This window comes from Grampus griseus, assembly GCF_964374135.1.
Source record: "Grampus griseus genome assembly, chromosome: 6".
Classification (NCBI taxonomy): Eukaryota; Metazoa; Chordata; class Mammalia; order Artiodactyla; family Delphinidae; genus Grampus; species Grampus griseus.
This window is the reverse complement of record NC_139000.1, coordinates 2,113,583-2,141,563: the sequence shown is the minus strand read 5'-3', so window position 1 is coordinate 2,141,563 and position 27,981 is coordinate 2,113,583. Positions and strand designations below refer to the sequence as shown.

Genomic DNA, 27,981 nt, shown 5'->3' with positions numbered 1-27,981 from the left:
GCAAAACAGATGGCTCCCCTGTCCTCGGCGACTCAAATCCCTGGAAGGACGAGCCTCACCGGGTAAAGGGCAGCCATGGTAGGGAGGGGGTTATTTCGGATAGATGGTCAGAGAAGGTCTCTGAGGAGGAGACATTTGAGCAGAGACCTGCATGGAACGAGGACAAGAGCCCATGAGACAAGTGCATCCCAGGCAGAGAGAACAGGCAGTGCAAAGGCCCTGAGGCTGCAGTGGGCCTGGTGTGAGCAGGGGAGAGAGGCAGGAAACGTGGTCCAAGAGGGGCTGCGCGGGGCTGGTGGGCCTTGTGGGTGCAGCAATGCCATGATGTCGTGTTTTATTTTAAGTGACACAGGCCCACGGGGATGTTTTGAAAAGAGGATGGAGAGAGCTCTAGCCTGAAGCCTCTGTGGAGCGTCACTCTGGCCTCTGTGTGGAGAGCAGGCGGCCGGGGGTGGGAGTGGGGTTGGGGACTCAGGCAGCAGCCCAGGCTTGAGGGGAGGGGCCTGGAAAAGGAGGAGGCATGGGAAGCGGTCAGACTCCGGGTAGAGTTTGCGGATCTGCTGACAGATCGGGTGTGAAGTGAGAGCAACGGAGGGGACCCGAGGGACTAGGGGGTTTGGGGTCCGAGCAGCTGGAAGGGTGTAAATGCCATTCCCTGGGATGGGGGCGCTGCAGGAGGCGCATTGGGAACTGGGTTTCCTGCACACCAGTGTTCCCTGTGCTGCACGTGCAGGGGCCGAGGCCGGCCGGCAGTCATGGAGCAGGGCGAGGTCTGGGCCAGGGCTGCCAATCTGGATGTTGTCCAGAGGTGTGGAGAGCTGGGGAAGGTCACCTTGGGAGCGGCTGTGTACCGGAGAGGGAGTGTGAGGCCTGGACCCCTGGGCCCTGGACACGTGAAGGTCAGGAGACGCGAAGGAGGCCGCACAGGAAGCCGGGAAGGAAGGGCCTGTCCGGCAGCTTCAGCGTCAGCTAAGGGCTCTGGTGCTCCGCCCCCTAAGTGTGCCCTGTGGACCGGCAGCGCCAGCACCACCCAGCGCTTGTTAAAACGTGTTCCGGGGCTTCCCTGGTGGCGCCGTGGTTGAGGGTCCGCCTGCCGATGCAGGGGACGTGGGTTCGTGTCCGGGAGGATCCCACATGCCGCGGAGCGGCTGGGCCCGTGAGCCATGGCCGCTGAGCCTGCGCGTCCGGAGCCTGTGCTCCGCGACGGGAGAGGCCACAGCAGTGAGAGGCCCGCGTACCGCAAAACAAAACAAAACAAAAACGTGTTCCGTCCCAGCAACCCCACAGCACTGGTCAGAGCTGCTTCACCAGCTTCCCGGGCGACTGGTGCACATCCAAACGTGAGGACGGCCGATGTAGGAGTCGTTTCAGGGAGGAAGGGCCCCCGAGCTGCAGCAGGCGCGCCACGTGAGGACCAGGGCTCCGTGAAGGCTGAGCCAGGCGCAGACGGAACGTGCTGCGCAGCCAGGTCCCTGCCGACCTCCCCCCGCGCCCCGTCCTCGTGCTTCCTCGTCCTCGTGCGCTCGGGCTCCTGAGTCCACCCCGCGCCGCTGCCCCCAGGCCTTTGCACGTGCCGTTTCCTCTGTCGATGCTCTTTCCCGTCATTCCCTTCTCATCCTTCAGGTCCCGGCACCGGGGTCACTGTCTAGTAGCCACCTCTCCCAGCTGCCCCCCCATCCCGCCAGCGAGCACCCGGAATGCTCCCTCCGTACGCCCCATCTGTGTCCCCCAACAAGACTGAAAACTCCACAAAGGCAGGGACCCAGAACAGAGTCCAGGACGCAGCAGGAACTCAGTGAATTTTTGCGTTGAATTGTTGATAAATTATAAACGCCAGGTGCCTAGTTTGGACAGCGAGTGCTATTAAATCCCAAAGAAGGAGTCGTATCCAGGGGCTGGGGGTCAGGAAAGGCTTTCTCAAGGAGCGTGCAGACTGATGGCTGGGGATTTCATAAGCAGAGGTGGAAGGGAGTTCAGGGTCCCATGGAAGGGCACCAGCAAAGGCCCAGAGGCAAGACAATGCAAAGTTTGTGGTCTTAAGGCCCCGGGAACAAACACCTTAGCCAGACCCGTTAAAGGGAGCGTTGCAGGGACAGCCAAGCAGGCTGGAAAGGCAAATCCGGGACAAGTGCAGCGGGCCCGGAACACCAGATGTTTGGGGCCTGGACCAGGAGAGTCACGCTCAGAGCTTCGTTCCAGAGGGATGCTGGCTGCACTGCTGGGGTGCTCTGCAGGGAGAGCCGTGGCCCGCATGTGCTGACCTGAAGGGAGACAAAGCTCAGCGCAGTCTGTATGGAACAGGCGCATTTTGTTTTAAAAAAAAAAAATCAAAATACAAAGGCGAGGAGGTCAGCGGCGGCTCCGTTGAGGCTACCAGCGTCTCCAGACCAGGCTCTGGGCAGGGGTGTGCATCCAGGCTGCCCGGAAGTCCCGCGGAGGAGGCAGGGGCCCTGGCCCCGTTCATTGCTGTGCCCACCACGCGGCACACCCCGCACTCCATAAATGCTTGTGGAAAAGAGGGAGGAGGGGAAGGAGGAGGCTGGGAGACTGGCATTACCATCCTGCTCTGAAGATGAGGACTCTGATGCCCATGGTCACCCTGGCACGAGGGAGGAAAGCCTGGATTCACACCCAAGTCTTCTGACTCGCAGATAGACCAGGGCTGGGAGAGAGAGCCAGCTCCGCCAGGCACGAGCCCGGGCTGCATCGGAGCCAAGCCTCTGGGTGGCAGGAGTCCCTCAGGGGCTGCAGTGAAGGTTCTGCAAGAGAACATGTATAACAAACCATGGCTGCTCAGATGAGATGGTTGAGGGTGGCCTGAGCCAGGGGATGGCAGAGGGCATGACTGAAGTGGCCAATTCTGGGCTCCAGAGCTCGCCAGGAAAGTCCCCGGCAGGATTGGCGGGAACTTGGCTGCAACATCCTGTCTGGACCGCTGAGCGGGGCGAGCCAGAGATGGGGGCGTCTGCCCCCTGCGAGCTGCACTGCGGCAAGGGGCATCCCGCTGTTGCCTCCACTGCCACCGGGTACAACCGCACGGGGCTCTGAGGACTCGTCCGGGCTACGGGGTGAACCCCGAGTCGGGTCCCTCAGCCCCTGTGAGGGTTCTCGGGGCAGATCCGCCTGCCGGCACTGCATCCATAGATGTCTGTGTTCCCAACTCAGCCTGAGCTGCACATCGGAGACACCTGCACCCCCGAGGGTCTCACGTCCTTAGCCTGGGGTGCGCTGGGGGGCATGGTTGGGGGGCGATCCTGATGGGCTGCCTGAGGGTAAGGCACAGCTCGCTGGGCCACTCCCAGAGTTTCTGACTCGGTGGGTCTGGGCGGGACCGGACTCTGCATTTCATCAAGTCCCCGGGTGTCACTGGGGATGCTCTGAGCAAAGAAGTCATAGGCCCGGAGCAGCTCAGGCCAGTGATTGTGGGCGAGGCTGCAGGGTGAAGAGAGAGGCCAAGAGTGGGCAGAGGTAGGTCCTGAGGCCGGAGAGGGAGGTATTTATGCTCTAATAGGGAAATCACTCCCCACACACCCGGCACTGCTAACTGCTCCCTAGCGCTGAAGTCTGCGCTGACCGTGACCTCTGTCCTGAACTGCACTCGCCACCACGTGCCTCTGTTCCCCGAGTCTCCCCACCCCCTCCAGGTCCTAGAGTGGGACTGGCTGTTGGTGATTGACTGGGTGCTCGTCCAATCGCTGTGAGATGCCAGAGGCAGCCGGCATTGCTGAAAAAGCCTCCTGACCCCCAGCCTGGCCCCAGGTTCTGCCTGTCACCGACGTTGCAGGTGACAGTATCTCCTTGAGCCTCAGTTTCCCCATCTGTAAAATGGGGTTAATAACTCCGACCCCTAGGGCGATGGTGAGGCTTAAAGGGAGTGATGTGCACGTTCTCTGCAGAGCACCGCCAGTGCAGGCACTGTCCCCATCCAGCTTTCACAGATGGTAAACCCAGTGGGGCTTTTCCCATGTCACACTGCAGGCATGGAGCGGGGACAGATTTGGTTGGGGTCCCCTGGGCTCACAGGCTCAGCATCCCTCCTCCCCTCACCCTTCTTGCATGAGCCCTTCACAGCTAACTTGATCTTCTTCCTGTAAATTCATCAATGGCTCCAACGGCCCCCTCCCCCTCCCCCAGTGCTTAGCTCCCAGGGGCTCCGCTTTGGCCAGTGACTCAATCCGCAGGCGTATATAGAGCTCCTGCTGTTTACCAGGGTCTGTGCGGCAACGTGAGGCTGATGGTGTAGCCCTCGTGGGGATCCCAGTGCATTGTGGGGACTAGCGGGAAAGCGGCTGAGGATGAAACCGCAAGGGATGGAGAGGACAGCCCGGTGCACAGAGGAGAGAGCAGGCTTCCTGCAGAAGGGGAGGCCTGAGCATGGCCGTTAGGATCAGAAGGCATCGGCCCCCTGGAAGGAAGTGGGCATGGTCCCGGGGCACCCCAAGCCAAGGGACCGTGGGGCAAGCACAGGCCTGAGGCCAGTGTGCACCCCCACAACGCAGTCCCATCCTCAAGCAGAGGAGGGGGCTGGCACTGGCTGGGGGGCCGGCCTGGCCCAGGCCCTGGCAGGGAGGCAGGCGGGAACAGGACAGGATGAAGCACTGAGGCCATGGTGTTGTCTCAGCCACGGTTACTGACCGAGACACACAGCCAGGGGGACAGCGCCCTGAGGTTAGGCCTGGGGGTCTCCCCAACCCAGAATGGTACTGCTCTGTTGGCCCTTCGGCACCCAGGGGCCCCTGGCAGAGAGAGGAGTTCTCGGAAGTTGAGGTCAGCACCGGCACGTAACAGACGACAGCTCTGTCAAAGGAACGGGCAGGGAAGTGGCCAGGACAGGCAGTGGGAGTGGGTGGGAAGCCCCGGTGTGAGTGGGATGGCTGATTCACTTGGATGCCTTAGTGGTCTGGCGGGGTGGGGGCACGTTACTGTCATCCCTTCAGGCCTGGGCAGTGGCCGGCGCTCTGTGGACACAAGAAAGCCCCCCGGCAGGCAGGCCCTCCTATGGTGGAGCCACGGTCACGCCTGGCACCGAAAGCCCGCTCTCCCATGCTCGGGGCAGCCGCGTGGCCGAGGGGTCAGGAGCCCAGCCTGCGCTGGCAGGTGGCCCTTGAATCGCCTGGGCCCGGGGCGTCCCTGCCGAGTCTGTGAGCCTCTGTTTGCCCCCCTGGGTCTGGTTGAGTCGTGAGGGTTTCATGGACGTCAAGGCTGAGCCGCAGGGATGGGCAGAGGCCAAATGGGGTCCTGCCTGTGCTTCCTCCCTCCTGCCCCTCCAGACGCGGAGCCCCCCTAACCCCCACCCCCCGGTGCCTGTTTCTTCGCCGGTGCTGAGAGTGACCGTGAGGGCGAAGTGAAACACCCAGGGGAGAGCCCTTGCCCAGCGGCTGGACATGGTCTGTGCTTAACGAACAGTGCTCTGATGGTCCCAGGAAGCCCTGGCCTGCAGCCCCCTCCTGTGCGCCCGCCAAGCTCCGAGCTGGTACCAGGGGCCGTGCCCAGTTCTTTGAAGAGGAAGTTAGAAAAGAAAAAAACGGTGAAAAAAGTTACATCAAGGAGCAGAAAGGGTTTTGCAAACCCAGCTTCTGCACGTGGTTATTTTAAGGGAGAGAAAAAGCCCGCGGCATCTGCAGCTGAGCTGGGGCTCCCTCGGGGTCTCCAACCCGCCCTCCCGTAAAGATCCCACCACAGCCTAGAAAGTTCCGGAATGGTGCATGCCAGCTGCCTTCCTTCTGACGGGTACCCCAACGCGGGCCTGGCCCGCAGCACCCACTACCTGCCCAGGACACGCTGCGGGCAGGCAGCGCGGGAGGTGGCGGCCACAGACGCAAGACCCTGTGCCTCCCCTTCCCGCGTTCAGGGGGCCTGTTCGGCGCAGGCTTGCCAAGCGGACCCCGACTCAGTTCACATCTGCCCGCATTTTGCAGCCACTACTGTGTCCTTGCGCTCTATTGCCCCCTGGTGGCAGGAGGACCGCAGAACTGGCGCCAGCCAGGTTCCTGCCTTCACGGGGCTTCCAGTCGGGCAGGGGGCGAGGAGGCGGGTGCACCCCTGCCCCTGACACCCGTAGGCAAGCTGGGGCGGGGTGGGAGAAGGAGGGAGAAGACAAGACGCCCACTTTGGGAGGCGCACCCAGGTTCACCCCCTGATCCCCACGCCTAATCGTGTGAGCCACGTGCAGCTCTGCCCCTGTTTCCTTGTCAGTAAAATGGGGTCATGGTGACCCTGCTCAGGCTCTCCTAGGGATTAAAGATGTTGGTCAAGGGTGCTGTGCCCTGCCTGGCACAGAGGAGGTGCTCAGGACGGGACGATGCGCTTGTTGCTGTTGTGAGGCACTGGGGAGCCACGCAAGGTGTTAGAGGGAGGCGGTGACCAGTCCAGACTTGGGTTCAGGAACCCCCGTGGCGCAGCATGGGCAGGAGGGCGGGGCAGGAACCCCAGGTCCTGGGATGCCCCGGCAGCCTCTGTGCCGTGCTGGGGTCAACAGCTGGAGGGCCGGCCGGAGAGATGGGCGTGAACCGTGAGCTTCTCCACAGCCGTGTGTACTCCTTCAGACCACGAGGAGGGTGGACAGGAGAGGTCTGGGAGCTGCTGAGCTCAACGTCCGGCAGCGGGGGGCCTCGCCCTCCTCCCACCCCTCCCCTCCTCCCGCCACCACCTTGGGACCCAGGGAGGCGGTCCAGGGTCGCTAGCCTGTGCCCAGCTCTCGCTCTGTGGCAGAGGTCGGGGTGACCCTGGGCAAGGCTCCCTCTCTGGGGCACAGCTGCCCGTCTGCACGGCAAAGGGGCAGAGACATGCTCGTGGATTTCCGCACCACCGGCCATGCCCCCACGGAGCTGGGGGATCCAACTTCGTGTGACCACACACCCCAGTGCACCCCGAGTTTCTGCCCATCTGGATGAGCAGGGCAGGGGCTCCGGGCCAGACAGCAGCAGCCACAACTGAGGGTTTAATTTTGGAGCGGGTTCCGAGGGCCTGCCTCACGAAAGGCCCCCCTGGGCCGGGCCTCCCCCCCAGGATGACCAGGGCCCTCCCAGGTGCCACCCGCTGCCCCAGAGGACCAGGGAGGCCCCGGGCGGCTTTGGCACAGCTGCTGATGGAGGCCAGGAGGGGTTCCTCCTGCTACTCCCTGGGGACCATGCCAGAGGGGGCAGGAAGGTCACCCAGCTGGAGGTACCCTGAGCCCCCTGGCCCACCCAGGTGGGGCAAAGCCCTGCTCCCTCCAGTTTCCTGGCCACGGCCCAGCCACCAGGCCCTGGGGTCTGCCCTGGATCCCCCCCTCCTGGACCACAGAGCTGCGAGCTCCTTTCCTCAGCTCCAGCCATATCCACGGTGGGCCGGGCAGGTCCACAAAGATGGGGTGTCCATCCAGTTGGGTTTTCTGCTTGCTCGGTGGGTTGACTCACTCCTCCAGCCTCAGTGCACCCCTAGAAAACGTGAGTGGGGTAATCGAGCAAAGAGATGCGTCTGAGCCCTGCTTCCCACGTGGCCTGGGAGAGTGGGTGTGTCCCACCCTCCACCCAGGGGCGGCCACAGGGAGAAATGAGATCAAAGCGCTGACGCTGTTCTCATTAACCCTGATGTTGCTGAACTGAGGCCCAGAGAAGGAGGGACCTGCCGTTCCCCATCACACCCCCAGCCTCCCTCCCCGCCCCCCGAGAGCTCCGCCAGGTCCCACTAGGAAATTCCGGTTCACACTTCAAGAGCTCAAGGACCCCGGCAGGTCATTCGTTCCCAGTCGGCGCTGAGTCCCTACCGTGGGCCCTGCTCTGGACTGGGCTTCAGGAACAGAGCAGTGGACCCCAGGTAGGGCCCTGCTCTCACATTGTTCACCCCGAGGGACTCTTCAGCAGGGCTATGGGGAGAGCTTCTGGAACTCTGTGAACCCCAGAAACGGCTGTCCAAATGGCACAGCCCCTGTGCTCTCTCTGGGGGTCCTCGAGGAGTCCAGACCACAAAGCCGGCCGGCCAGAGGCACCCACAGCATTTCCTAAACATCAGCAACGCAGCCCGCCTGGCAGCGCCAAGCCCCCCGCTGCAGGCGCCCTCCGGCCTCGGAACCCTAGGCGGGCACACGCCCGGCTTACTGGGTCCCCCGCGCCTGGTTGGCCCGAGCGCTCTCGGGGCTGAGCTGATCCGGGCTGAAGATGGAGCTTGGCGGGAGGACGCTCCAGGTGGTGTTGGGAGCTGCCTCTCCGGGCCCCAGGCCCCGACTCCGCCACCCCACCCCCAGCCAGGCTCTGGATAACATCTCCGAGGCCAGCCCCAGCGATGCGGAGCACTTCGCCGTCTACTTATTACCAAACGCAGGAATCTGGGAGCCCGCGGAGCGTGAAATTAGGACCAAATGTGGAGGAGGTCTAGACAGGAACTCCGGGCCACTCCCGCTCGAGGACGACAGGGCCCTTGGGCTCCCAGGTAGCAGGAGCGCTCTGGTAACCAGACAGATGTTTGTGGAGGAAAAGCGTGCCGGCTCTCCACAAGCTCGACGAGGCGCCGCGATGCGGAAAGGCCGGGCGGCGAGGCGGCACACCTGGGCGCCAAGCCCAGCTCTGACCCCTCTGCCCCCAGGCTCGGTCTCCCTGTCTGGAAATGAACAGCACCGTCTTCGCCCGGCTGGAAGGGCTGCTTGTGAAGCGAGCGGATTCCAGGGCCCCACGCAGACCCGCCGAGGCCTGGGCCTCTGCATACTTCCCGGGTTCCCGTCCCTGGAGGGTTTAGGAGTCGCTGGGCTGGTTGAGCCTGAGGCCCGGCCAGTGTGGAGGGTGCAGGGCTGGGCTTCTCCTTGGCTCCTAGAAGGGGCGCCGGGCACCTCAGGTGAACAGGCGAAGGGGTGGGGGGTGCTGGAGGGCGTAAGACAGGCAGACTGAGGAGACTCGATCCTTGGTCCGCAAGGCAGGGAGGGGTGGGATGCAGCAACGGGAACAGAGGAGAGTCTGAGACAGTGCAGGACACGTGGTCCAGATGGCAGCCATGCGGGGGTCCTCTGCCAGGGGAGGGGCTCCGTGAGGGCAAGGGGGAGGCAGGTGGGCCGGCGTCTGCCCCGCTGCCAGGTGTTTCCTGCCCCCCACCCCGCTGGATCTCCTCGCCGCAGGAGGCAACCGGAGCTCGTAAGGCGGCGGCTCCCCGCGAGACACCGGGCTCTCGGAAGGGGCCGTGGCCCGCCCAGCCCCCCTCCACAGACTCTGGGGCCAGGGGTGCCCAGGGAGGCCCCATCTCACAGCCTGTCCCTGTAAAAATCGGGGGCGGGGACAGGGAAGCAAAGCCGTTTATAAAGCTTTAAAACCGTTTATGGTCCCGGGGGGCAGATTAACAATTCAGCTCAATCCTCGCCAACTCGTCTTGGCTGGCGGTGCGTGGAGACTTGGGGCGGGGGCTGGGGCCAGGGAGCTGGAGGAGGGACGGCGGCGGCAGCCTCCACCAGGCTGGCACTGGACCTGCCGGCACCTCGCTGCCCCTCTCCTTCCTCTCCTGGCCCGACCTGGCCTGGCCCATCAGATGGCCATCCTTCCAGGACGGCTCAGAAGCCTTCTCCTCCAGGAAGCCCCCCACGGTTTCCCTGATGCGATTCTGCCCCCTGAGCCCCGAAGCCCTCCGTTGGTCTCTGGGCACTCGGCGTAGCCATTCCCGGGACACAAGTGTCCAGGGGACACTGGATCAGCCCGGTTTCCCTCTAAGCTCCCAGGCAAGTTTATCGGAGTGTTTGCGGTCCTTCCCCTTCTCTGCCCCCCTGCGGGATGCCATCCTGATCTATTGCCTGGACCAGCAGCTGGCATTTTTTTCACATTCGTGATTCTGAAACTTTGTCCTGCATCTCAGTTATCCGGACCCCTCACAGGCAGGGCTGGTTAAAGATACAGACCTAGATCCTTCAAGTCCAGAGCTGGCAGGACTTGGTTTTCTAAATCCTCCCATGTCCATATTACAGAGAAGGAAACTGAGGCCCAGAGAGTGGCCTGAGACCCAGGGTTACCAGCGAGTGTATGGCGGGACACTCCCCCTCCTGCCCACCCTCGAGGGCAGGACAAGGGCCCCTCAGCCCTGGTTACTTCAGTGTCCAGCTGGGCAGCGTCCCCAGGCACAGGAAGGAGGTCTGAGAGGCGACAGCTCAGCGAGGGCAGCAAGGTATGGGGCTTGGGGAAAGGGTCCTCTGGCCGCTGTTCTTCCACTGACTTGCTGTGTGAGGTCACGAATGTCTCCCCCGCAACGGTCACCACCCCTGCACTGGCCTCAGCTTCCCCCTACACCCCCCATTAAACAGAGGGGTGGGACTTCAAGGTTCTGTGAGTTGCATTAAAGAAGTCCAGGAAGGCTTCTTGGAGGAGAAGGCATGTTCTGAGCACTGAAGGCAGGGGAAGGCCTGGAGAGGCATAGGGAAGAGCATCCCTGGGGTGGGGCACAGTAAGGGCATAGGGGTGGCTGGAGGGTGGGGTGAGGGAGGCCATGTCACACTCTCGGGGGCAGTTCGGAGTTGACCATGGACTGATGTCAGGCTGGGGCCTAAGCGAAGCTGCCAGTGGTGTGCGTGCACGTCTGCTGCCCGGGCCTGGTCCCGGGAGCGGCGCCCGGCTCGGGCGTTGCTGCCCGTCGGCGTGCGTGTATCTGCAGAGTGAGGCTGAGACGCTCCAGCTGGACGGGGCAAGAGTGTTGGAGCTGTGCCTGCTGACAGTCCTGGGCGCCTGGCCGGTGCCGGGGTCCTTCCCATCGCGCCACCAGGCTGCCTGTGGCTGGAGGCCCCCCACCCAGAGCCGGGCAGAGCGAGGGGCCATCTGTGTCTCAGACCCGGGGAGAGGCTCCGTGGCCACGCCCTCAGGGACCTGATAGAGGGTTGAGAGGCAGAGAGGGAGACATAGTAACAATAGGAAACTGAGCACAGCACACCTGCCGCGGGGTGGAATCCTCCATGTTCTTCCGTTTTACAGAGGAGGAAACTGAGGCACAGAGAAATGGAGGTATTCGAAGCCCCACGCTTGCAGCTAACTGGGGGCAGAGCCAGGCTGGCTCCCAGCGGTCCGTCCGGCTGGGGTGTTGGGGGCGCTGAGTTTAACTCCTGCACTTTGACCTCCTCCTTGACCTTTCCCAAGCCCAGTGAGTTCCCTCATCCATGAAGCAGGGCCATAATGATCTTTTTGGGGGTACAAATGGCAGAACCACACCCAAGGTTGATGTGTTCACAGCAAGAGTCACTCTGAGGGTCTCAGGGAGGGAAACGGAATCCCGTGAATTGGGACCACAGCCTGGCTCTCTCTGGGCACCTGCGTCCTTCCTCTCTTCCCGCCTGGACCAACTCCCCTGCCTCCACACACATGCCGCCCTGGCTGCGGCCTGAGTGCCCATGTCTCTACCCAAGGTCAAGGGACCAGCAGGGACTGGCCAGTCTCCAGGTCCTGGTTCCACTTCCCGGGAGAGAGAAGACGGCTGGCCCGGCGTGGGGGGGCTGGCGCCTTTCCACCCCAGCCCCAGCAAGCCGTGGCCAGCGGAGCGGCAGGGAGTACGGAGGCTACTGAAGCCCTCTGGGCCTGGGAGGCCCTGGATTTCCCGTGGCAGGCGCTGGGTCACACGTGGCTTTCAGCTGCGATGGGCCATTGGCCAGAATGACACGCGTGGACCAGTGGCCCTGAATGGGGGACTGGCTTTGGCTGGATCACCAGGAGGGACCCTGGCCTTCTCTGAACCTCAGTCTCTTCATCTGCAAATTGGGGGTCCCAGTGCCTGCTCTGCCCTCCCACGGCTGCCGCAAAGACCAGGGAGAGCTGTCAGGGGTCCATTCCACTGCCCGCTTTCTGGCCACTCCAGGGTCAGGCTGAGACAAGCCGGGGTGTCCCTGTGAGCCCCCAGGGGGGAAGGGTTTGGGGGCGTGGGGCGCAGCGCCCCGCCAGCAGCTGCGTGCTTTGCTGTGCCTCACCTCCGTGAAGAGTGTGAAACGCATCTGGACGGCAGGCCTGGCCCTGCCCAGCGTCCCCCGCTGGTTGCTTCCTCTGCACACCCAGCTCCCTGGATCCGGCCCCGGTCGGCCTGCACCTTTGGCAGGGCTGGTGGGCCAGCTGGCCTCAGCCACCCTGGGGGCCGAGGAAGGCCGGAGCTGCCCGGCAGGGCGCCCAGAAATGCAGGGGTCCCTGGGGCTGCTGCTCTGTCTGTGTGGCCTGCACTGTGTCTTCCTGACCAGGCCCTATTGGTCCAGCTGTCTGGATCTGCCTGTCTGCACCTCTGTCTGTCTGAATTTGGAGCTGTCTGTGAGTCTGGGTCTCGTTGTCTCGTCGCTTTGGGCCTGTCTGGATGTACCTTTCAGTCCATCTGTCTGTCTGCTCAGGGTCTGGGTTCCCACCCCAGCTGTGCCTCTGTCGCAGGACGCTCCCCCCACCCCTCGTGGGCACACGTTCACGTCCTCCCCCACCTACAGACCAGCGTCCCCGGCGTCCCTGCCCGGCCACTCCCTGCCAGTCCACTTGACCCTGCAGACGAGCCTGTGGGGAACCGCTGAGCAGCCAGCCTCACCAGGCGGGGCGCAGCCTCCCTCACTCCTGACCCACCGACCGCCCAGACCCCCCGAGTCTCCCAACGAAAACCCCGTCTGTCAGTTCTCACACATTCCTGGAAGAGAGCAAATCGGCCCAAATTCCATCAAGTCTTTGGCAAGGCGCATCAGCAGCCTTAGAAACGTGCACAGCACAGAGCGCTTCACGGCACGTTCCTGTAATTGCAAGACGTGGGAGGTAACGCAGATCCCGGCCCGCAGGGCCTGACTGAGTGAGTGGGGCCCCTTCACGCCGCGGGGCGAGCTCTAGGGGCCCCTGGGGGTAATCCCGCCCCTAGGGAGACGTGGTGTATCTGGGGAGAGACTACTGGGTGAAAAGGGGAGGTATGGAGGGTGTAGACAGAATGCCACTTTCGCTCAGGAGGAGAAGGAAATCTATATTTGCTTATATTTTTAGAAAGAAGCAACGGAAGGATAAACCCAGAACTAAGTGATATGGTTACTTCTGGGCAGAGCAGGGTGGGCGGTGGCTCGGGGTGGGGGGGGGCTGGGCGTGCAAGACCTCTCTGAATGCACCTGGTTTTATGCTTTTGACTGGAACCAAATGTTTTCTACAATTAAAGAGCAAAGCTAAATCCGTTTTTTTAAAGAAAGTAAAAACTAGAGTAAATGAACCTGAATATCAAGGTGGTGGAAAGAAAACCGTACTAAGAATTATTTCAAGTGACTTTGAAACAATTTTTCTACTACACATCCCTAAGGGGACAAGGACAAAAAAAATAACAGATATCAAATTCCATTCAGTAGACTTGTTAGTAAAAACATCAGTAACACTACTTTTAAATTATTATATATGATGGGAAAAAGCAAATGATGAAGTGCATGTTATTAGGAAATAAAATTTGCACTGTAAAGGTCACACAGACATCACGTTTTCACATGTCAAAACCCTTTGATCTCTAATTTTAAATGGAAATGTCAGTATAAACTCATGTTCATTTTTCTGTTCCTTAAAAAAAAAAGTCTTTCCGAGCTCTGGCCACCGGAAAAACCTGGAAACCCAGGAGCAGCTAGCACCCCTAGTGCCCAGACTGTGTTCTCTAGAACCACTTCCCAGCAAGAGAACCAGGGTGTCCCAGGAGATAAGCTGGGACATCTTACGCCTAAAAGCAACATGCGACCAAGGGTTAGTGGGGTCCCACCAAAATGACGCCGGAGTCAACCTGGAGGTGCTTCCAAACCCACGGTCCCGGTGGGATCATCTGAACATCAAAAAGAATGATGACTGCAGTGGCTTAAAACACATCAGATGTACATACAAGTCAGTGAGATCACAGTGATACTGTAGAGCGACCACAAGTCTCACGGGGCGCCAACTTATTCTGAAAATTGAAAAAGTTACGAACTGAGCGTCTACTCCTTTCCTCTGCAGACTGTCTTTTAATATTACCGGATAGGTAATGGAGAAGGTTCTTTAGAGAAGAACCAGAGCTGATACACGCAGAAGAAATGACAGCATCTGAAAAGTCGCTATTTGCAACTCCTAATGAAATAACAGATGTAGGCTATGATTTCCAGCGGCTGCTGAAAGGATGAGGTGGAAGGCTGATGGGGAATTTTACGGTGGGAGGATTGGGCTGACGGCAGCTGAACCCACCGGCAAGTCTCAACATCACGACAAGGACAGCGTGGGGCCCTGAAAGTGAAGCGATAGGAAGCCAGTTTAGAGGACAAAACCATGATGGAGGGACATAGGAAATGGTGCTGGGAGAAATGCAGCCAGTTCTAGTACATGGAAAATCCTGTAAGATAAATGACCCAGTTTCTTCTATAAACAGCATGGGGCGGGGAGGGGCGAGAGTGGATGGGAACTCTTCTGCAGTCAAAAGGGGCAAACTGGATCCTGATTTGCGCAAAACCAACTGTAAAAAGACGTTGTGGAGATGACTGGAGGCTTTTTAAAGGTCCTCACCTGTCAGATTCCGCACTGAAGTATTTATGAGCAAACTAATACACTCTGGGATTTCTTTAGGGAACTCAATCGCCCGTGCCATGCTATTCCCCTGGCGGAAAAAAAAAAAAAAAGGTAGGGGGTGGAAATTGAGGCAGGGTGTGCTCAGCAGAAGCTGGTGCCTCAGAGATGACTGTTAACCGTCCAGGGATACGGCAAGCCGGCTATTAAAGCCTGGTCGCTTGAAATGGGCCACAGTGAGAATATTTACGGCACGAGCATCAGCAAACGCCACAGGTCAGGGTGCTTTCACTCCAAGAACTAGTTTATCAGCACCCGGCCGGACAGCGCTCACAAGGGCACCGCTGGTGACCGCATTGTGCATCCTCTCTACTTTGTGTGTGTTTGAAATTTTCCACAGTAGTTTACGAGGGGCACATCCTTAGGCCTAGAAATCCCACTTCTGAGAACTTATCCTGGACAGGTAATTGAAGTCGGTCCTGCAATTCAAGTGGCTTCCGTTTTTAGCTACGCAAACGTGTATGGAAACGTTGGCTTAAGATTTATTTTTTAACGTCAACAGCCTAAACACCAAAAAGGAGTTTGGTTTTCAGTTTCGAAACATGAGAAAGTTCTGGAAGTCGGTTGCAAGCAAAGCGAATGTACTTAACGCTACTGACTTGTACACTTAAAAACGGTCAAGATGGTAAATTTTATGTCACGTGTATTTTACTGGTGATTTGAAATGTTAAAAAAAAAGGATCGGTTATGTTATAAAATGGAATATGGTTCGAAATTATGTTACAGAAGAAAATTTAATGGTAAGGAAAAATAAGGATGAGCTGGTGAAGTGACAAAGCCGGTTACAAAACCATACGTTCAGCCCGACTGCATTTGGGTAAATTTATGCGTGAGCTTGTCGCCCAGGCTGAAAGTGTGCTAGGCTAAGCGCTCACATACGTGCTCAAGAAACCTACAGGGACCCCTGAGAGCGAGGGGGTGTGCTGTTAGCATCATCTCCTAGAGGTGTGGAAACTGCTGGCACAGGCAGAGGCCGAGGGGGATGTCCCACCTGAGCCCCAGGCCCAGCCGCTGCCTCCTGTGTGCAGGTGGGTTTTTCGTTTTCCCTTTCGGAGCGCTCCCTCAACCTCCTAACCTAGAACAGCTTCCTTCTGCAAAGAGCTGACACCGTGGTGAAGCTGGTGCTGTGCGTTGCAGGCTGTTGATGGAGAAGGGGGCGGATGACAGCCGGGACTGTGGTCATCACCGGGGGCATCTTGGCGACTGTGATTCTGCTTTGCATCATCGCGGTTCTGTGCTACTGCCGGCTCCAGGTACTCCGGGAGCTGGGGGGGGGGCGGGGGGAGGGAAGCCCAGAGGGGGCCCTGCAGAGGGAGGGAGCCAGGGCCCAGGAAGGCGGAAGAGTCAGGTCTCCAAGAAGGTGCAAGGCAGACGGCACCCCCGGACTCCACCTGTGAGGGCTCGGTGATGACGGCTCCCCAGACTCCCTGCGAGGTGAGTCCGCTGAGGCTCAGAGAGGGTAAGGGCCTTTGCAGATGTCACACAGCAGCCAAGCGGGGAGCAGGGGTGAGCCCTTGGGCGGTGCTACTCCACCACCTGTGCACTCCCTGCCCCACCCACACTCTAGGGCTGTCCTAGGTCCCCCGCATCTTTCTTCCTGAGAGAGGACAGGAAGCCACGTGCATAGGGCAAGGCAGCACGGCTTGGTGCCCTGGAACTAGATTGGGACCAGACTGCCTGGGCTCGAATCCCAGCTCTGCCGCTTTCAGGCTGCCTGCACCCCCTGTGCCTCAGTTTCCCCACCTGCAAAATGGAGTTGGCCGTTGCACCTGCCCCCAGTTGCCGTGGGCTGAAACGAGTGAATCCCTCACTTAGGGATCCCGGGAGTCCGGGGTGCCTGGATTACGAGCTCCCGTGAGTGGTGGTGCCAGGGACGCGGGTGTCTGAGCTGGGTGCCGCACACTTGCAGTGAGGGGAGCCGGGGAGCCGGCGGTCACAGTGGCCCTCTGCCCGCAGTACTACTGCTGCAAGAAGGAGGAGTCCGAGGAAGACGAGGAGGAGCCCGACTTCGCCGTGCACTCGCACCTGCCCCCACTGCACTCGCACCGCAGCCTCGTGCTGACCAACGGGCCGGCGCTCCACCCGGCCACCGCCGCCTCCTTCAGCCAGAAGTCCCCGCAGGCCCGCGCCCTCTGCCGCAGCTGCTCCCACTACGAGCCGCCCACCTTCTTCCTGCAGGAGGACGAGGGCGTGCGCAACGGCGGGGAGCGCGTCGCCCACAAGAGCGTCAGCCAGGAGGACGTGGCGCTGCCGCCTGGGAGCCTCGGGGCCCTGCAGGCCCTCAACCCCAGCCGCCTCTCGGCCATGCGGGAGGCCTTCTCGCGGAGCCGCAGCATCAGCACCGACGTCTGAGGGCGCCCCCGGCCGCCGACAGGTCCTGAGACCACGGTGGGGTCCCCACGGCGTCCCAGCCTGGCCCTGGGCCGGGACCCAGGCTCGGCCCAGCCTGCCTCACAACCGCGTCCTCACGGGGGCCCGTTGGGGAGCTCCGGGGCTCGCGGCGGGGGTCAGACCCAGTGAAAGCGGTGTGGCCGCCCTGGTGGTGGCCCCGGGGCCTGGGTCCGGAAGGGAGGCGGGCATGATGCGGGCACAGGTGTGCGGTAGCATCCGGGTGGCGGGCTGCAGGGTGAGGTAGGGCTCTGGAGCATAGACCCCAGGCTGCTGCTACCAGTGCTGCCGTCAGGGAGGGGGCCGTGGAAGGTGGCCTCCGTCTCAGCCCCAGCAAGTCGTCATCTCTGGCTTCACCGCTGGCCGTGTCCCTCCCTCCCTGGGCCTCAATCTACCTACTTGTTCAAAGAAGGGGTGGCAGCCGCGATGCTAGGGGCCCTGCAGCACAAGCCTCACCTGGCGCCTTGCAGACCAGGCACCCCGTCCCAGAACAGGGCCTCCCCCCGCCCCTCCCACACACACCCTGGCTTTAAGCGCCAGGAGGCTGAGACGCTGGTTGATTGAGCTGGGCCCCCAGCTGGGCAGATCGCCCTAGAAGGGGGAGCTCCCTTGGGATGCGCAGCCCCGACTGGCTTTTTGGTGAAAATGGAGTGGGGAGGAGGCCATGTGCTGCTCCCCCCGCGTCGGCAGTGTCCACACTAAAATGCCCAGTCAGTCCTCAGCCCCGATGCGGTAAGGCGGATGCAGCCATGAACAGGGGCTAAATGACCCACTGACTCCCCGTGAGACCTGGGACGGGCCCTCCCACTCCTGGGCCTCAGCCCCCCCCAGGGCCCTCCTGCTTTCATGACCCGGGGCACAGATCCCCGAGCTCTGCCACCTGCCCAGTTTCTCAGGAGGACCTGGAAGCAAGACCCCAGGCTGCCCTTTCCCTGCTCCGGCCCCGTGCGCACGCTCCCAGCAAGGCTAGGGGCTCCCCCGCCGTCCAGCTCGAGAAATGCCCCAAACCCAGGGGCACCACCCGCGGGGCACGCAGCCCCGTCCACGCAGAGGCACCGTTTCCTCTCGGCAGCATGGCCCCCAGAGTCCCCTGCCCTCTCCCGGGCTCTCTCTGCCTCTGGGCCCAGCCACAGAGCCAGCCCCCACCCTGGCAGGGCAGCCCCGTCTGCCCAGGAAGACGGACCAGGCTCCCCAGCTAAGCCACCTTCCTAGCAGACAAACCTTCGGGGCACGTGGCTATCCCCGAGCTGTGGGCGGCCTGAGCACCACACTTCTGCTCTTTCTCCAAAGTGCTGCTGAGCTGTGACTCCCGACGTGAGCAGAGTTAGGAAGGCTTACTATTTTTGGCATCGTCGATTTCCCCCCCCCCCCCCCCCGCCCCCACCTTCTTCCTTTCTCCTCCTGCCTCAGTTTGGACTTGCTAATGGAATTCATCCCCAAGCTTCCCCTTCCTTTGTCACAGCCCGTGAGTTTGTTTCTGATGCATTAGCTGGGCGGGGTGGGCGGGGGTGGGGAGGGGGGTGAGGGTCAGGAGGTGGCGCTTCCTGCGGCTGTTCTGTTCGGTTTCCTATTTCCTTTTCTGGTCTCTGGCCTCTGTGTAGATTCCTAGATCCATTTGACATCAACACGCACCCATCCATCCGAACTCCCCCGGCTCCACCATGGGGACCTGCGGGGAGCTGCCTGCTCTCTGACGGATTCGAGAGCCAATAAAACTCCTGACACCGTGTGCTGTCTTTGGTCTGCCTGACATTCCAGGCCAGCCCAGACCCCTCTCCGGGGTGGGGGTCTTAGCCCAGACCCCTCTCAGGTGGGTGGGGCCGTATGCAGCCCAGCACCGGGCAGAGCTGGCCTTCCTCTCCCGTCCAGCCCCCGGGGTCAAGGCACTGCCCAAAGGCGCCCGGCCGCAGCCATGTTTGGTTTAGATTTTCCCGGGGTGGATGTGTCAGTCTTCCATAATTGGAAGCCACTGGCCTAAACCCTGAGCTCCTGGAGGGTGGGTGGTGGGTGGCAGGCTGAGCCACCTGGGGCAAGTGACTGACCTCTCTGGGCCCGGGGCTTAGCATCAACACAATGGGTGACAATGATACCGACTCCACGGGGCTCTTAGGGTTAAAGAGGCAGCGCTGGTAACGCACTGGGCACAGAACTTGGCGCACAGGATGCGCACAGAAAGTGCTGGTGGAAAGGAGGATGGGGGAGGAAGGTCATAAGGAGAGAAAAGATGGGGGTGGGGGGAAATGACAGGGCACAACGGTGCGGTGTGTCAGGGAGCCCCAGATCCCTGCAGTGCGGCCACCCACCTCTGCTGGAACTGAGCCGCTGACCTTGAGGGAGCTCACCCCACAGGCCCCAGCGAACCTGGAGAGCCACTCACCCACCTGCAGCCCCCTGGATGCCATCCTAAACAGTGTGGTGGACCCCGCTCTGGTCCCAGTTTGGGGACAGGCTGGCCCTGCATCCTGGGGAAGCAGTCAGGTAGCCCCTCGCCTCCCTGCCCCCAAAGACCCCCCCTGCGGCATCCTCGGCCCTGTGCCATGTCGGTGTCCCTCGGCGGGTGGACACCCCCATCGTCCCTTCTCCGCTGCGGCCAAACCAAGGTGCTTTCAGCAGCCTCCGCGCCCACCCGCCCCCCCCCCACACCCCGCTTTCATCTGGAAGAACTCCCGCGGCTGGACCAGCCTAAACATCACCTCCCCCAGGAAGCCCTCCTGTGTCCCGGCACCCACAAGTCTAGATTAAGTAGCCCTTCTAAGAGGCCCAGAAACAGTAGTGATGGCTATTTCCTGAGCACTCCATGTGGGCCCACACCGCGCCTCCCACCCTGCCTGCCTCACCTCTTCCTCCCGTGGTTCGGGTGAGGGAGTTCCCTTGGGCTCTGCTGTCCCCCAAGCCCCACAGCAGTTGGGAGGTGCAAGATGGGCTCGGTTCGGACTCCAGCGCCCGAGTCCTGATGCCCCTGAGACCCCTCCCCGCGGGCCACCCACTCTTTTTCTCACCTTCTGTCCACTCTCCCCTGTCATCTCCTCAGGGAGACGCTGCAGCCCGGCCCCCAGCCCCACCTGGTCCCAGACCTGAGGCCGCAGCAGAGCCTTCTGCATGGGCAAGCTAGACAGCGGTCCCAGCTCCCGAAGCCTCACGGCCACCCCACCCCGCCTGGCAGACCCCGGAGACCCCAAGATGCCGCCATAAATAGGACCACTTTATTAACGTACAGAGAGGACTGACGGACGACAGCACAGCCATGGTGCTGCGAGAAAAACGCCTCTTCCCAGGTGTAAAGTGCGGTGGGTCCCTCCGTGCCAAGAGCTTCGTATCAGGGAGGCGAGCGATGCTACGTCGTGAGATTAAAATTCCTCCGGAAGGAGTCACCTAGACAGCATCAGGATCCCAGGCGCCCCGTCTCCCTGGCTGCCCATCCCCCTCTCCTCACCCCCACAGCCCTGGAGGGACAGAGGATGTTCCCAGGCCCCCGGGTGGGAGCCACAAACGCGCCAGTCCTCCCGGCTCTGTCCTGGGAGGGCCGACGGGCGCGCTCGGGGGTTGGGGGGCAGGGGAGGGGCTCTCCTGCCCGGGGAGAGAGCAGGGGCTCAGTGTCACGTCTTCACAGCCGGGGCGCCCTGCAGGGAGGGTGTCCGTGGAGGGGCTGCTGCGGCCCCAGGGGTGGGGTGCTCGGTCTCTGAGGAGCGGCCGCCGGGCCTAGGAGTGGGGGGGCCGGCAGGAGCGACAGCACGCCTTGCTGTAGTACCAGTGGCCGCAGAGGTTCACCTTGATGGCCAGGGCGCAGTTGGTGCCCGGCTGGTCCTGGCAGCTGTCGTCTGGGGAGGGGACACGGCGGGGGGCGTAGGGCATCAGGAGGCGGTCAGGGGTGATGGCCCCACCCCACCGCCTCCTCTCCTTGAGCTCTACCTCTCTGCCACTGCTTCCCTGCCTCCGTCCCACTCCAGGGATGTCACAGACCCCACCAACTGATGTGAACGGTGCACAGGGAAGGGTAATGCCCAGGGCCCAGGATCTGGAAGAGCCACGGATCTCACCCCTGGAGGCCTGAACCTACCCGGGAGACCCACAGGTGCCCCTTCCACTCAGTAGGTCCAAAGCAGAGCTCATCACCCGGCCCTGGTGCCCCCTCGGAGCCTAGTACCCTCACGCATCTTCCAGGTGCCCGAGCCAGAGACCCTGCTTCAGCCCCTCGCCTCCCGGCTCCTGCGTGCCCAGCTCGGGGGCGCTCTGGCTAAGTCTTCCTGGCTCCCTGGTCCCCTGCCCCACAGCTGCCCTCCCATCTTCTGAAGCCGGATGCTGTCTCCAAAGTGCAGGTCTTGGCATGGCTCCTGGGGACCCCAAGCTCCAGTCAGCTCTCACCTGCCGCCCTTCCCACCCTCACCTCCCAGCCTGGGCTCAGCCACTCCAGGAGGAACCTTCACTCCCCGACATGCACTGGTCCCTGTAGCCACTAGGCCCTCCCGGTCACCCTGGCCGATGCCTGCTCATCCCGCAGGCCCTGGCGCAGCCCAGCCTCTGCTCTCCCGGGAAAGCCCCTGCCCCGCCCTCAGCCTCTTCCCCCTCACCTGGGGGCTCCGTGGGGCAAGGCTGCAGGTCACAGGCCTGTCTGCCAACGGGCTTCACCAGCGGGTCGCAGCCCCGGACGATGTCGGTGCCTTGGTAGCACTTCACGTCTCGCATCCGCACTCCCACCCCGCAGGTCTTGGTGCACTGGTCGGGGAGAGATGGCATGGCCCAAGCCCCCACCGGCGGGGCAAGGGCTCTGGCCAGAGGTGGGGGATCCCACCCCTGTCACCTGGCTGCCGAGTCTTACCCGGGACACGTGGAAGGGCACTGGCTGGCAGCCAGGAGACGCTAAGACTCGTCCCCCCTCCCCCGGGGCTGCTGAGTTTCCCCGTCTGCACCGTGAGGGTGTGGCCGTCTCCTCTCTCAATTGTCCCCCCCCACCCCCGGCCGGGTGGGTCCTTCAGCTGTAGCTTTCCTGGGTCCTGTGCTACCGAATGCTCAGGACACACAGGGCCACGGCCCAGGGAGAGTGCTGTTTCCCACTCCAATAACAAGCTGTGTTTGTAGTGGACCAATTACATGTATCTTCCAAAGCCACCGCCTCACCGGCTCCCAGAGTCCAGATGTTCCCCTTGGAAAACCCCGCTGAGCTACCCAAACACCAGGGCCATCTGCTGAGCCCAGTTACCCCGCCGTCCTCCTGCCAAGATCCTACAGGCGGTGGCTCCCTCTGGCTGCCCCGATGTGGGTGACCCCACGTCACCCAGGCACGTCTGGGACCCGAGCCCTCGGTTTCCCGAGTGGGGTCTGGGGTGGGAGGCCCTGGCCCTGGGCCCACCCTCTGGTTCTGTTTGCAGAGGCACAGGGAGGGCTGCCTGCCCAATGCCCGCTCCCAGCCTGGCGGGGGGCTGGCCCAGTCTGGAGGTACCAAGCACAGACAACAGTCAGCCTTGGATGGGTGCCCTGAGGAACCTCTGGCTGTCCCTCGGCCCCTGAGTAGATGGGACAGCTGGGAGGATGCACTCTTTCTAAGCCCCTATCCCGGGAAGGGGAAGCCACAGGGGAAGCAGACACCACCCCAACCAGGGACAAAAGGACAGAGGTCCACGTCCCCACGGGCCGCTCACCCCTTGCCCACCCACCAGCATCAGGGCAACACAGGGGCGCCCCTCCCCCAATGCCCCCAGGCTCCTGTGCAAAGACCACCGTGGGCCTCCCTACTTGCACCCTCCTGGGAGCTACAGCACCACCACGTGCAGGGGGGACTTGGGGCACAGGACTGGTGACGCTGCTGTAAGGAGACATCAGGGAGACGGTATGAATCTGTAAGGATCCAAGTCTAGGCACAGCCGCCCCTGTGCTGTAAGAAAGGCTTGAAGGATGCTGGCGACCCCCGGGGGCCCCGGGATCCTGCCGGGGGGCCTCCACAGGAAAGGGAAGGGGCCGGGGGGAAAAGGCAGAAGCTAAAGGACCCCCTTTGCTCGGCCAGGGAACTGGGGCGGGGTGGGGTCTGCGGACCAGGGCCGCTCTCCTGGCTCAGCCCAGCCTCACGCGCCTCAGGGCCCGCCCTGCCCTGCTCTCATTAGGATGGGCCGGTTCAGGGCCTCCCTTCACTCTGCACAGCTCTCGGCCCGCCCGGAGCAGCGTCCAATGTCTGCTCACGCCCCAGGAGCTGGGGGTCAGCTCTCTCTCTGAACTTGGGTTTATTCCCCCGTGGGGTGGGAAGAGGAGCCCCCTCCCGGGGTGCTGTTGGGCGGAGGAAAGGAGCCCGTCTGGCAAAGTGCTGGGACCGGCCCACCCACGGGGGCCTCGGGGCCTGGGAGGTGACGGTTCTGCTTCCGGCTGTAGAGAGCAGAGAGATCTCGGCTCCAAGCCACCCGCCAGCCTGAGGCCGAGGAGCCCGCAGGGCGTGGAGGGGCCAGGCCTGTGTCAGGGCAGCGGCGGCCATTCCTCTGGCTTCCCTCTGCCCACAGTGCACATGTCCTGCCATCCCCCCTGCCTCTCCAGTCCTGTGTCCCTCCTGCCTTGACTCTGGCTCCCGGGACCGAGGCCATATCTGAGTCAGCCCCACACAGTCCCGGTACCCACCTGGGATCTGTCTGCCCCGTGTTGGGTGTCAGGCACACGTGCTGTCAAATGCACGACTGAAAGGCTACAGTGCAAGGCCGGAAGTGACCTGGGCCCCAAAACGGCCCAGGACGAGCATGGCAGGGATCCCAGAGGTGAGATCCAAGAGGACTTCCTGGAGGAGGTGGCTCTTGCACCAGCTGACTTGGTAGCACTGACAATCTTTCCAGGGGTGAAAAGCCCTGACGGAGGCTGAGGGGGGGACATGAGGGGCACTTGGGGCGAGAGAGGAGGTACTTTGGCAGGACCAGAACTCAGGCCTGGCCTCAGGTGACCTCAGCGGGGGGCCAGCCAGGCGCTTACCTCAGACCAGGGGCTGGTGTACCACTTGAAGCAGGGCCTCTCGAAGCACGTGCTCTCCTCCGGGGGCTTCTTGGCCAGGCCGCACTCGGGGCCGTTGCGCGTCTGCGGCTTCCCGTTGGCCAGCTCCATGCACAGTACCAGCCTCTTTTTCACACCTCGGCCACAGGTGGTGTTGCACTGAGGCAGGGTGACAGACGGGGCCGGGTCAGGGGTCAAGGGCCAGAGGCCAGGAGGACCAGAACACAGAGCCCAGAGCCAGGCCAGTGGTAATGTCTCGGTCAATAGCAAGCGGGTGAAAATGCTTAGGTCGACGGCAAGTTGGCCGAGAACTCTCCGGTCGATAACCACGTGGCCCCAGACAGATCTAATGACAAGCAATTTAGCATAAAACTATCTGCTGTGAAACAAAATGGTTAACGGCCATCCGACCTCAGATGATTTAGCTCATCGTGATCTGCCTGAAGCGAGTAGTTGACAGCAGTGCGGTTGAGAACAATTCGTCTGAAATTTTAAGTTGGTGACCTTGGCAGGTCTAGGGGTCGTGAGAACAAAGGGATGTACAGGGCCCACGAGCCAAGAGCGAGTACAGCAGAAGGACCCCCAACCCTGGGTTTCCATCTTTCGGGAACATGGGGTCATGGGAACTATACCAGCCCTGCATGCCTCGTTGAACATTTGCTATTTAGATTTGGGAAGTTTTAAGAGGTTTTCTTACTTTTTTGTTTTTTTCTCTTTCAAATGGATGTTTAGTGAATTGTGTGAATTAGGATGCACTTGGTCCTAATGTCCAATTAGTTCCTCGTCTGACCAGTCCGTCATTCTGGCCGCCTGGCTCTCGGCCAAATGCTCTCCCAGACGGAGGGGGCCCTGCCACCCGGCTCGGGCGCGGGGCACTCACCCGTTCCCAGTCCTGGGCCAGCCAGTGGGCGGGGCAGTTCTTGTCCCCGCAGGGGTGGATGGCCAGAGGCTTGGCCTCCATCTGGCACTGAGACTCGGGCACCACCCGTCCGTCGCTGGTCTTGCAGTACACGTGTCTGATCATGCGGCCCTGCCCGCAGCTCCCACTGCACTGCAAGGGGACACCCGGGGTTAGAGGCAGAGCCCCCTCCCAGGTCCCCCAGACATCATTCCCAAGAGAGGAGAACAGCTGGGGGTAGGGGAGGGGTTGCCATGGTAACCATGTTTTAAATAACAGTTTCTGTTCTAATGACAGAAAGATTGCATGCCCATTGAAAAACACACAGAGAAAAGCACGCCTAAGACACCTGAAAAGCTCATCTGTACACCCAGTACTCAGAGGGGACCCCAGTGAGCACCTGAATGTCTCATCCAGGCAAGAGGCAAGAGAGACAGACACACAGACAGACAGGGAGCTTATAAAAGGGCATCGGGATGTGACCACTTGTTTGGGGATAAAGGTTTTGATTCCTCGTAATCGCGCGGGGACACCCTCTGAGCGCCGCCCCCCACTGCCCGCCCGCCCTCACCGGCCCCCAGTCGGAGACTGTCCACTGGCGGTCGCAAGGAGGGCCCGTGCAGTCCTTCTCCCCCACAGGCCTGGTGTTGGGGTCACACAGTGTCTCATCCTCCGAGCAGCGGATGTCCCTGGTCACCACGCTGCGTTCCCCACACTTGGCCGTGCACTGCGGGGAAGCCGGGGTGAGGGCGGGGCCGCGGCTGCTAGAGCCGCAGCGCAAGGGCCCTGCGCCAGGCCCGCAGCACCCCAACCCCCGACACACCCCCAGCGCCCCACCCCCCGACACCCCCACCTCCCAGCCTGGCCCGGCTCGCTCTGCGCATGCGCACCTCTGACCACTCAGACATCTCCCACTGCGGCCCGCAGGCCGGGTTCCGGCACGTCTTGCGCTCCTCAGGCCGCACGGCTTCGGCCGCCTCGCACAGGTCACTGTACACGGAGCTGTCGAAGCCGGGCGAGAGCATCTTCCAGCAGCGCACGATGCGGAACTGGTAGCCCTCGCCGCAGGTGCGCGAGCACTCGCTCCAGCTGCTAGTCTCCCACCTGCCTCGGGACGGGCACGGCCTTCAGCGACCCCCACCCTCCTCCCGCTGGCCGGGACCCCACGGCCCAGCTCCTCCTTCCCTCGTGGGGTCCAAATCCACCACGGGCTGTCAGACAGGAAGCTGGCCAGGCCCCACAGGGAAGCTGTTGCCGTGGCGACCCCCGCCTCCCCCGCTGTAGGAAACACCTGGGTAGGGTGGTGAGTGGGCACCCGAGCCTGCACGTGGCCGGCTTGCCCAGGAGCCCTTGTAGGCTCCACCTGCTCTCAACTCCAGACCACTTCCAGCCACTTCAGGGAAACAAAGTCCCGGCCTTGTTGCTTTGCTGACGCTGCTCCCTCCTCCCAGAGTGCCTTCCCCTCCTGCCACTGCCGCCCTTCTTCCTCCAACTGGGGATCCTGCCTCAGTGTCCTGGAGCCCCGAGCCCCACCATGGGGGCTCTCTCTGAGGGGAAGAGCAGACCCCCCCCCCCATGGCTGCACACTCAGCTTCTCACAAAGGAGCAAACGCACAGGGAGTAGAGGCCCCAGGATGGAGCAGAGGCCCCAGGATGCAGCAGAGGCCCCGGGATGGAGCAGAGGCCCCGGGATGCAGCAGAGGCCCCGGGATGGAGCAGAGGCCCCGGGATGGAGCAGAGGCCCCGGGATGCAGCAGAGGCCCCGGGATGGAGCAGAGGCCCCGGGATACAGCAGAGGCCCCGGGATGCAGCAGAGGCCCCGGGATGGAGCAGGGACCCCGGGATGCAGCAGAGGCCCCGGGAAGGAGCAGAGGCCCCGGGATGGAGTAGAGGCCCCGGGATGCAGCAGAGGCCTTACGATGGAGCAGAGGCCCCGGGATGCAGCAGAGGCCTTACGATGGAGCAGAGGCCCCGGGATGCAGCAGAGGCCCCGGGATGGAGCAGAGGCCCCGGGATGGAGCAGAGGCCCCGCGATGCAGCAGAGGCCCCAGGATGAAGCAGAGGCCTCACGATGGAGCAGAGGCCCCGGGATGCAGCATAGGCCCCGGGATGCAGCAGAGGCCCCGGGAGGCAACAGAGGCCCCGGGATGCAGCAGAGGCCCCGGGATGCAGCAGAGGCCCCGGGATGCAGCAGAGGCCCCGGGATGCAGCAGAGGCCCCGGGATGCAGAGGCCCCGGGATGCAGCAGAGGCCCCGGGGTGGAGCAGAGGCCCCGGGATGGAGCAGAGGCCCCGGGATGCAGCAGAGGCCCCGGGATGGAGCAGAGGCTCCGGGATGCAGCAGAGGTCCCGGGATGGAGCAGAGGCCCCGGGATGCAGCAGAGGCCCCGGGATGCAGCAGAGGCCCCGGGATGCAGCTGAGGCCCCGGGATGCAGCTGAGGCCCCGGGATGCAGCAGAGGCCCAGGGATGGAGCAGAGGCCCCGGGATGGAGCAGAGGCCCCGGGATGGAGTAGAGGCCCCGGGATGCAGCAGAGGCCTTACGATGGAGCAGAGGCCCCGGGATGCAGCAGAGGCCTTACGATGGAGCAGAGGCCCCGGGATGCAGCAGAGGCCCCGGGATGGAGCAGAGGCCCCGGGATGGAGCAGAGGCCCCGCGATGCAGCAGAGGCCCCAGGATGAAGCAGAGGCCTCACGATGGAGCAGAGGCCCCGGGATGCAGCATAGGCCCCGGGATGCAGCAGAGGCCCCGGGAGGCAACAGAGGCCCCGGGATGCAGCAGAGGCCCCGGGATGCAGCAGAGGCCCCGGGATGCAGCAGAGGCCCCGGGATGCAGCAGAGGCCCCGGGATGCAGAGGCCCCGGGATGCAGCAGAGGCCCCGGGGTGGAGCAGAGGCCCCGGGATGCAGAGGCCTCGGGATGCAGCAGAGGCCCCGGGGTGGAGCAGAGGCCCCGGGATGGAGCAGAGGCCCCGGGATGCAGCAGAGGCCCCGGGATGGAGCAGAGGCTCCGGGATGCAGCAGAGGTCCCGGGATGGAGCAGAGGCCCCGGGATGCAGCAGAGGCCCCGGGATGCAGCAGAGGCCCCGGGATGCAGCAGAGGCCCCGGGATGCAGCTGAGGCCCCGGGATGCAGCTGAGGCCCCGGGATGCAGCAGAGGCCCAGGGATGGAGCAGAGGCCCCGGGATGGAGCAGAGGCCCCGGGATGCAGCAGAGGCCCCGGGATGCAGCAGAGGCCTTACG

General features: G+C 62.6%; 2 protein-coding genes across 2 annotated transcripts in view; one reads left to right on the top strand and one right to left on the bottom strand.

The window, feature by feature from the left end:
- Positions 1-15,658: 15,658 nt before the first annotated feature.
- Positions 15,659-16,850, top strand: FAM163B (family with sequence similarity 163 member B; the record flags this gene model as incomplete). Its single annotated transcript, XM_082657211.1, has 2 exons — positions 15,659-15,751; positions 16,455-16,850. 2 exons carry the CDS (start codon positions 15,659-15,661, stop codon positions 16,848-16,850), a joined length of 489 nt encoding a protein of 162 aa, XP_082513337.1.
- A 3,627-nt stretch (positions 16,851-20,477) lies between these two features.
- ADAMTSL2 (ADAMTS like 2) overlaps positions 20,478-27,981 on the bottom strand; it is a 35,974-nt gene continuing 28,470 nt past the window's right edge. Inside the window, exons 14-19 of the mRNA XM_082657177.1 lie at positions 25,632-25,845; positions 25,313-25,468; positions 24,724-24,894; positions 23,826-24,002; positions 21,455-21,599; positions 20,478-20,704 (exon numbers count right to left, since the gene is read on the bottom strand). Coding sequence (XP_082513303.1) covers positions 20,586-20,704; positions 21,455-21,599; positions 23,826-24,002; positions 24,724-24,894; positions 25,313-25,468; positions 25,632-25,845 — 982 coding nt within the window. The 3' untranslated portion in view covers positions 20,478-20,585. The remainder of the gene's footprint in view (positions 20,705-21,454; positions 21,600-23,825; positions 24,003-24,723; positions 24,895-25,312; positions 25,469-25,631; positions 25,846-27,981) is intronic.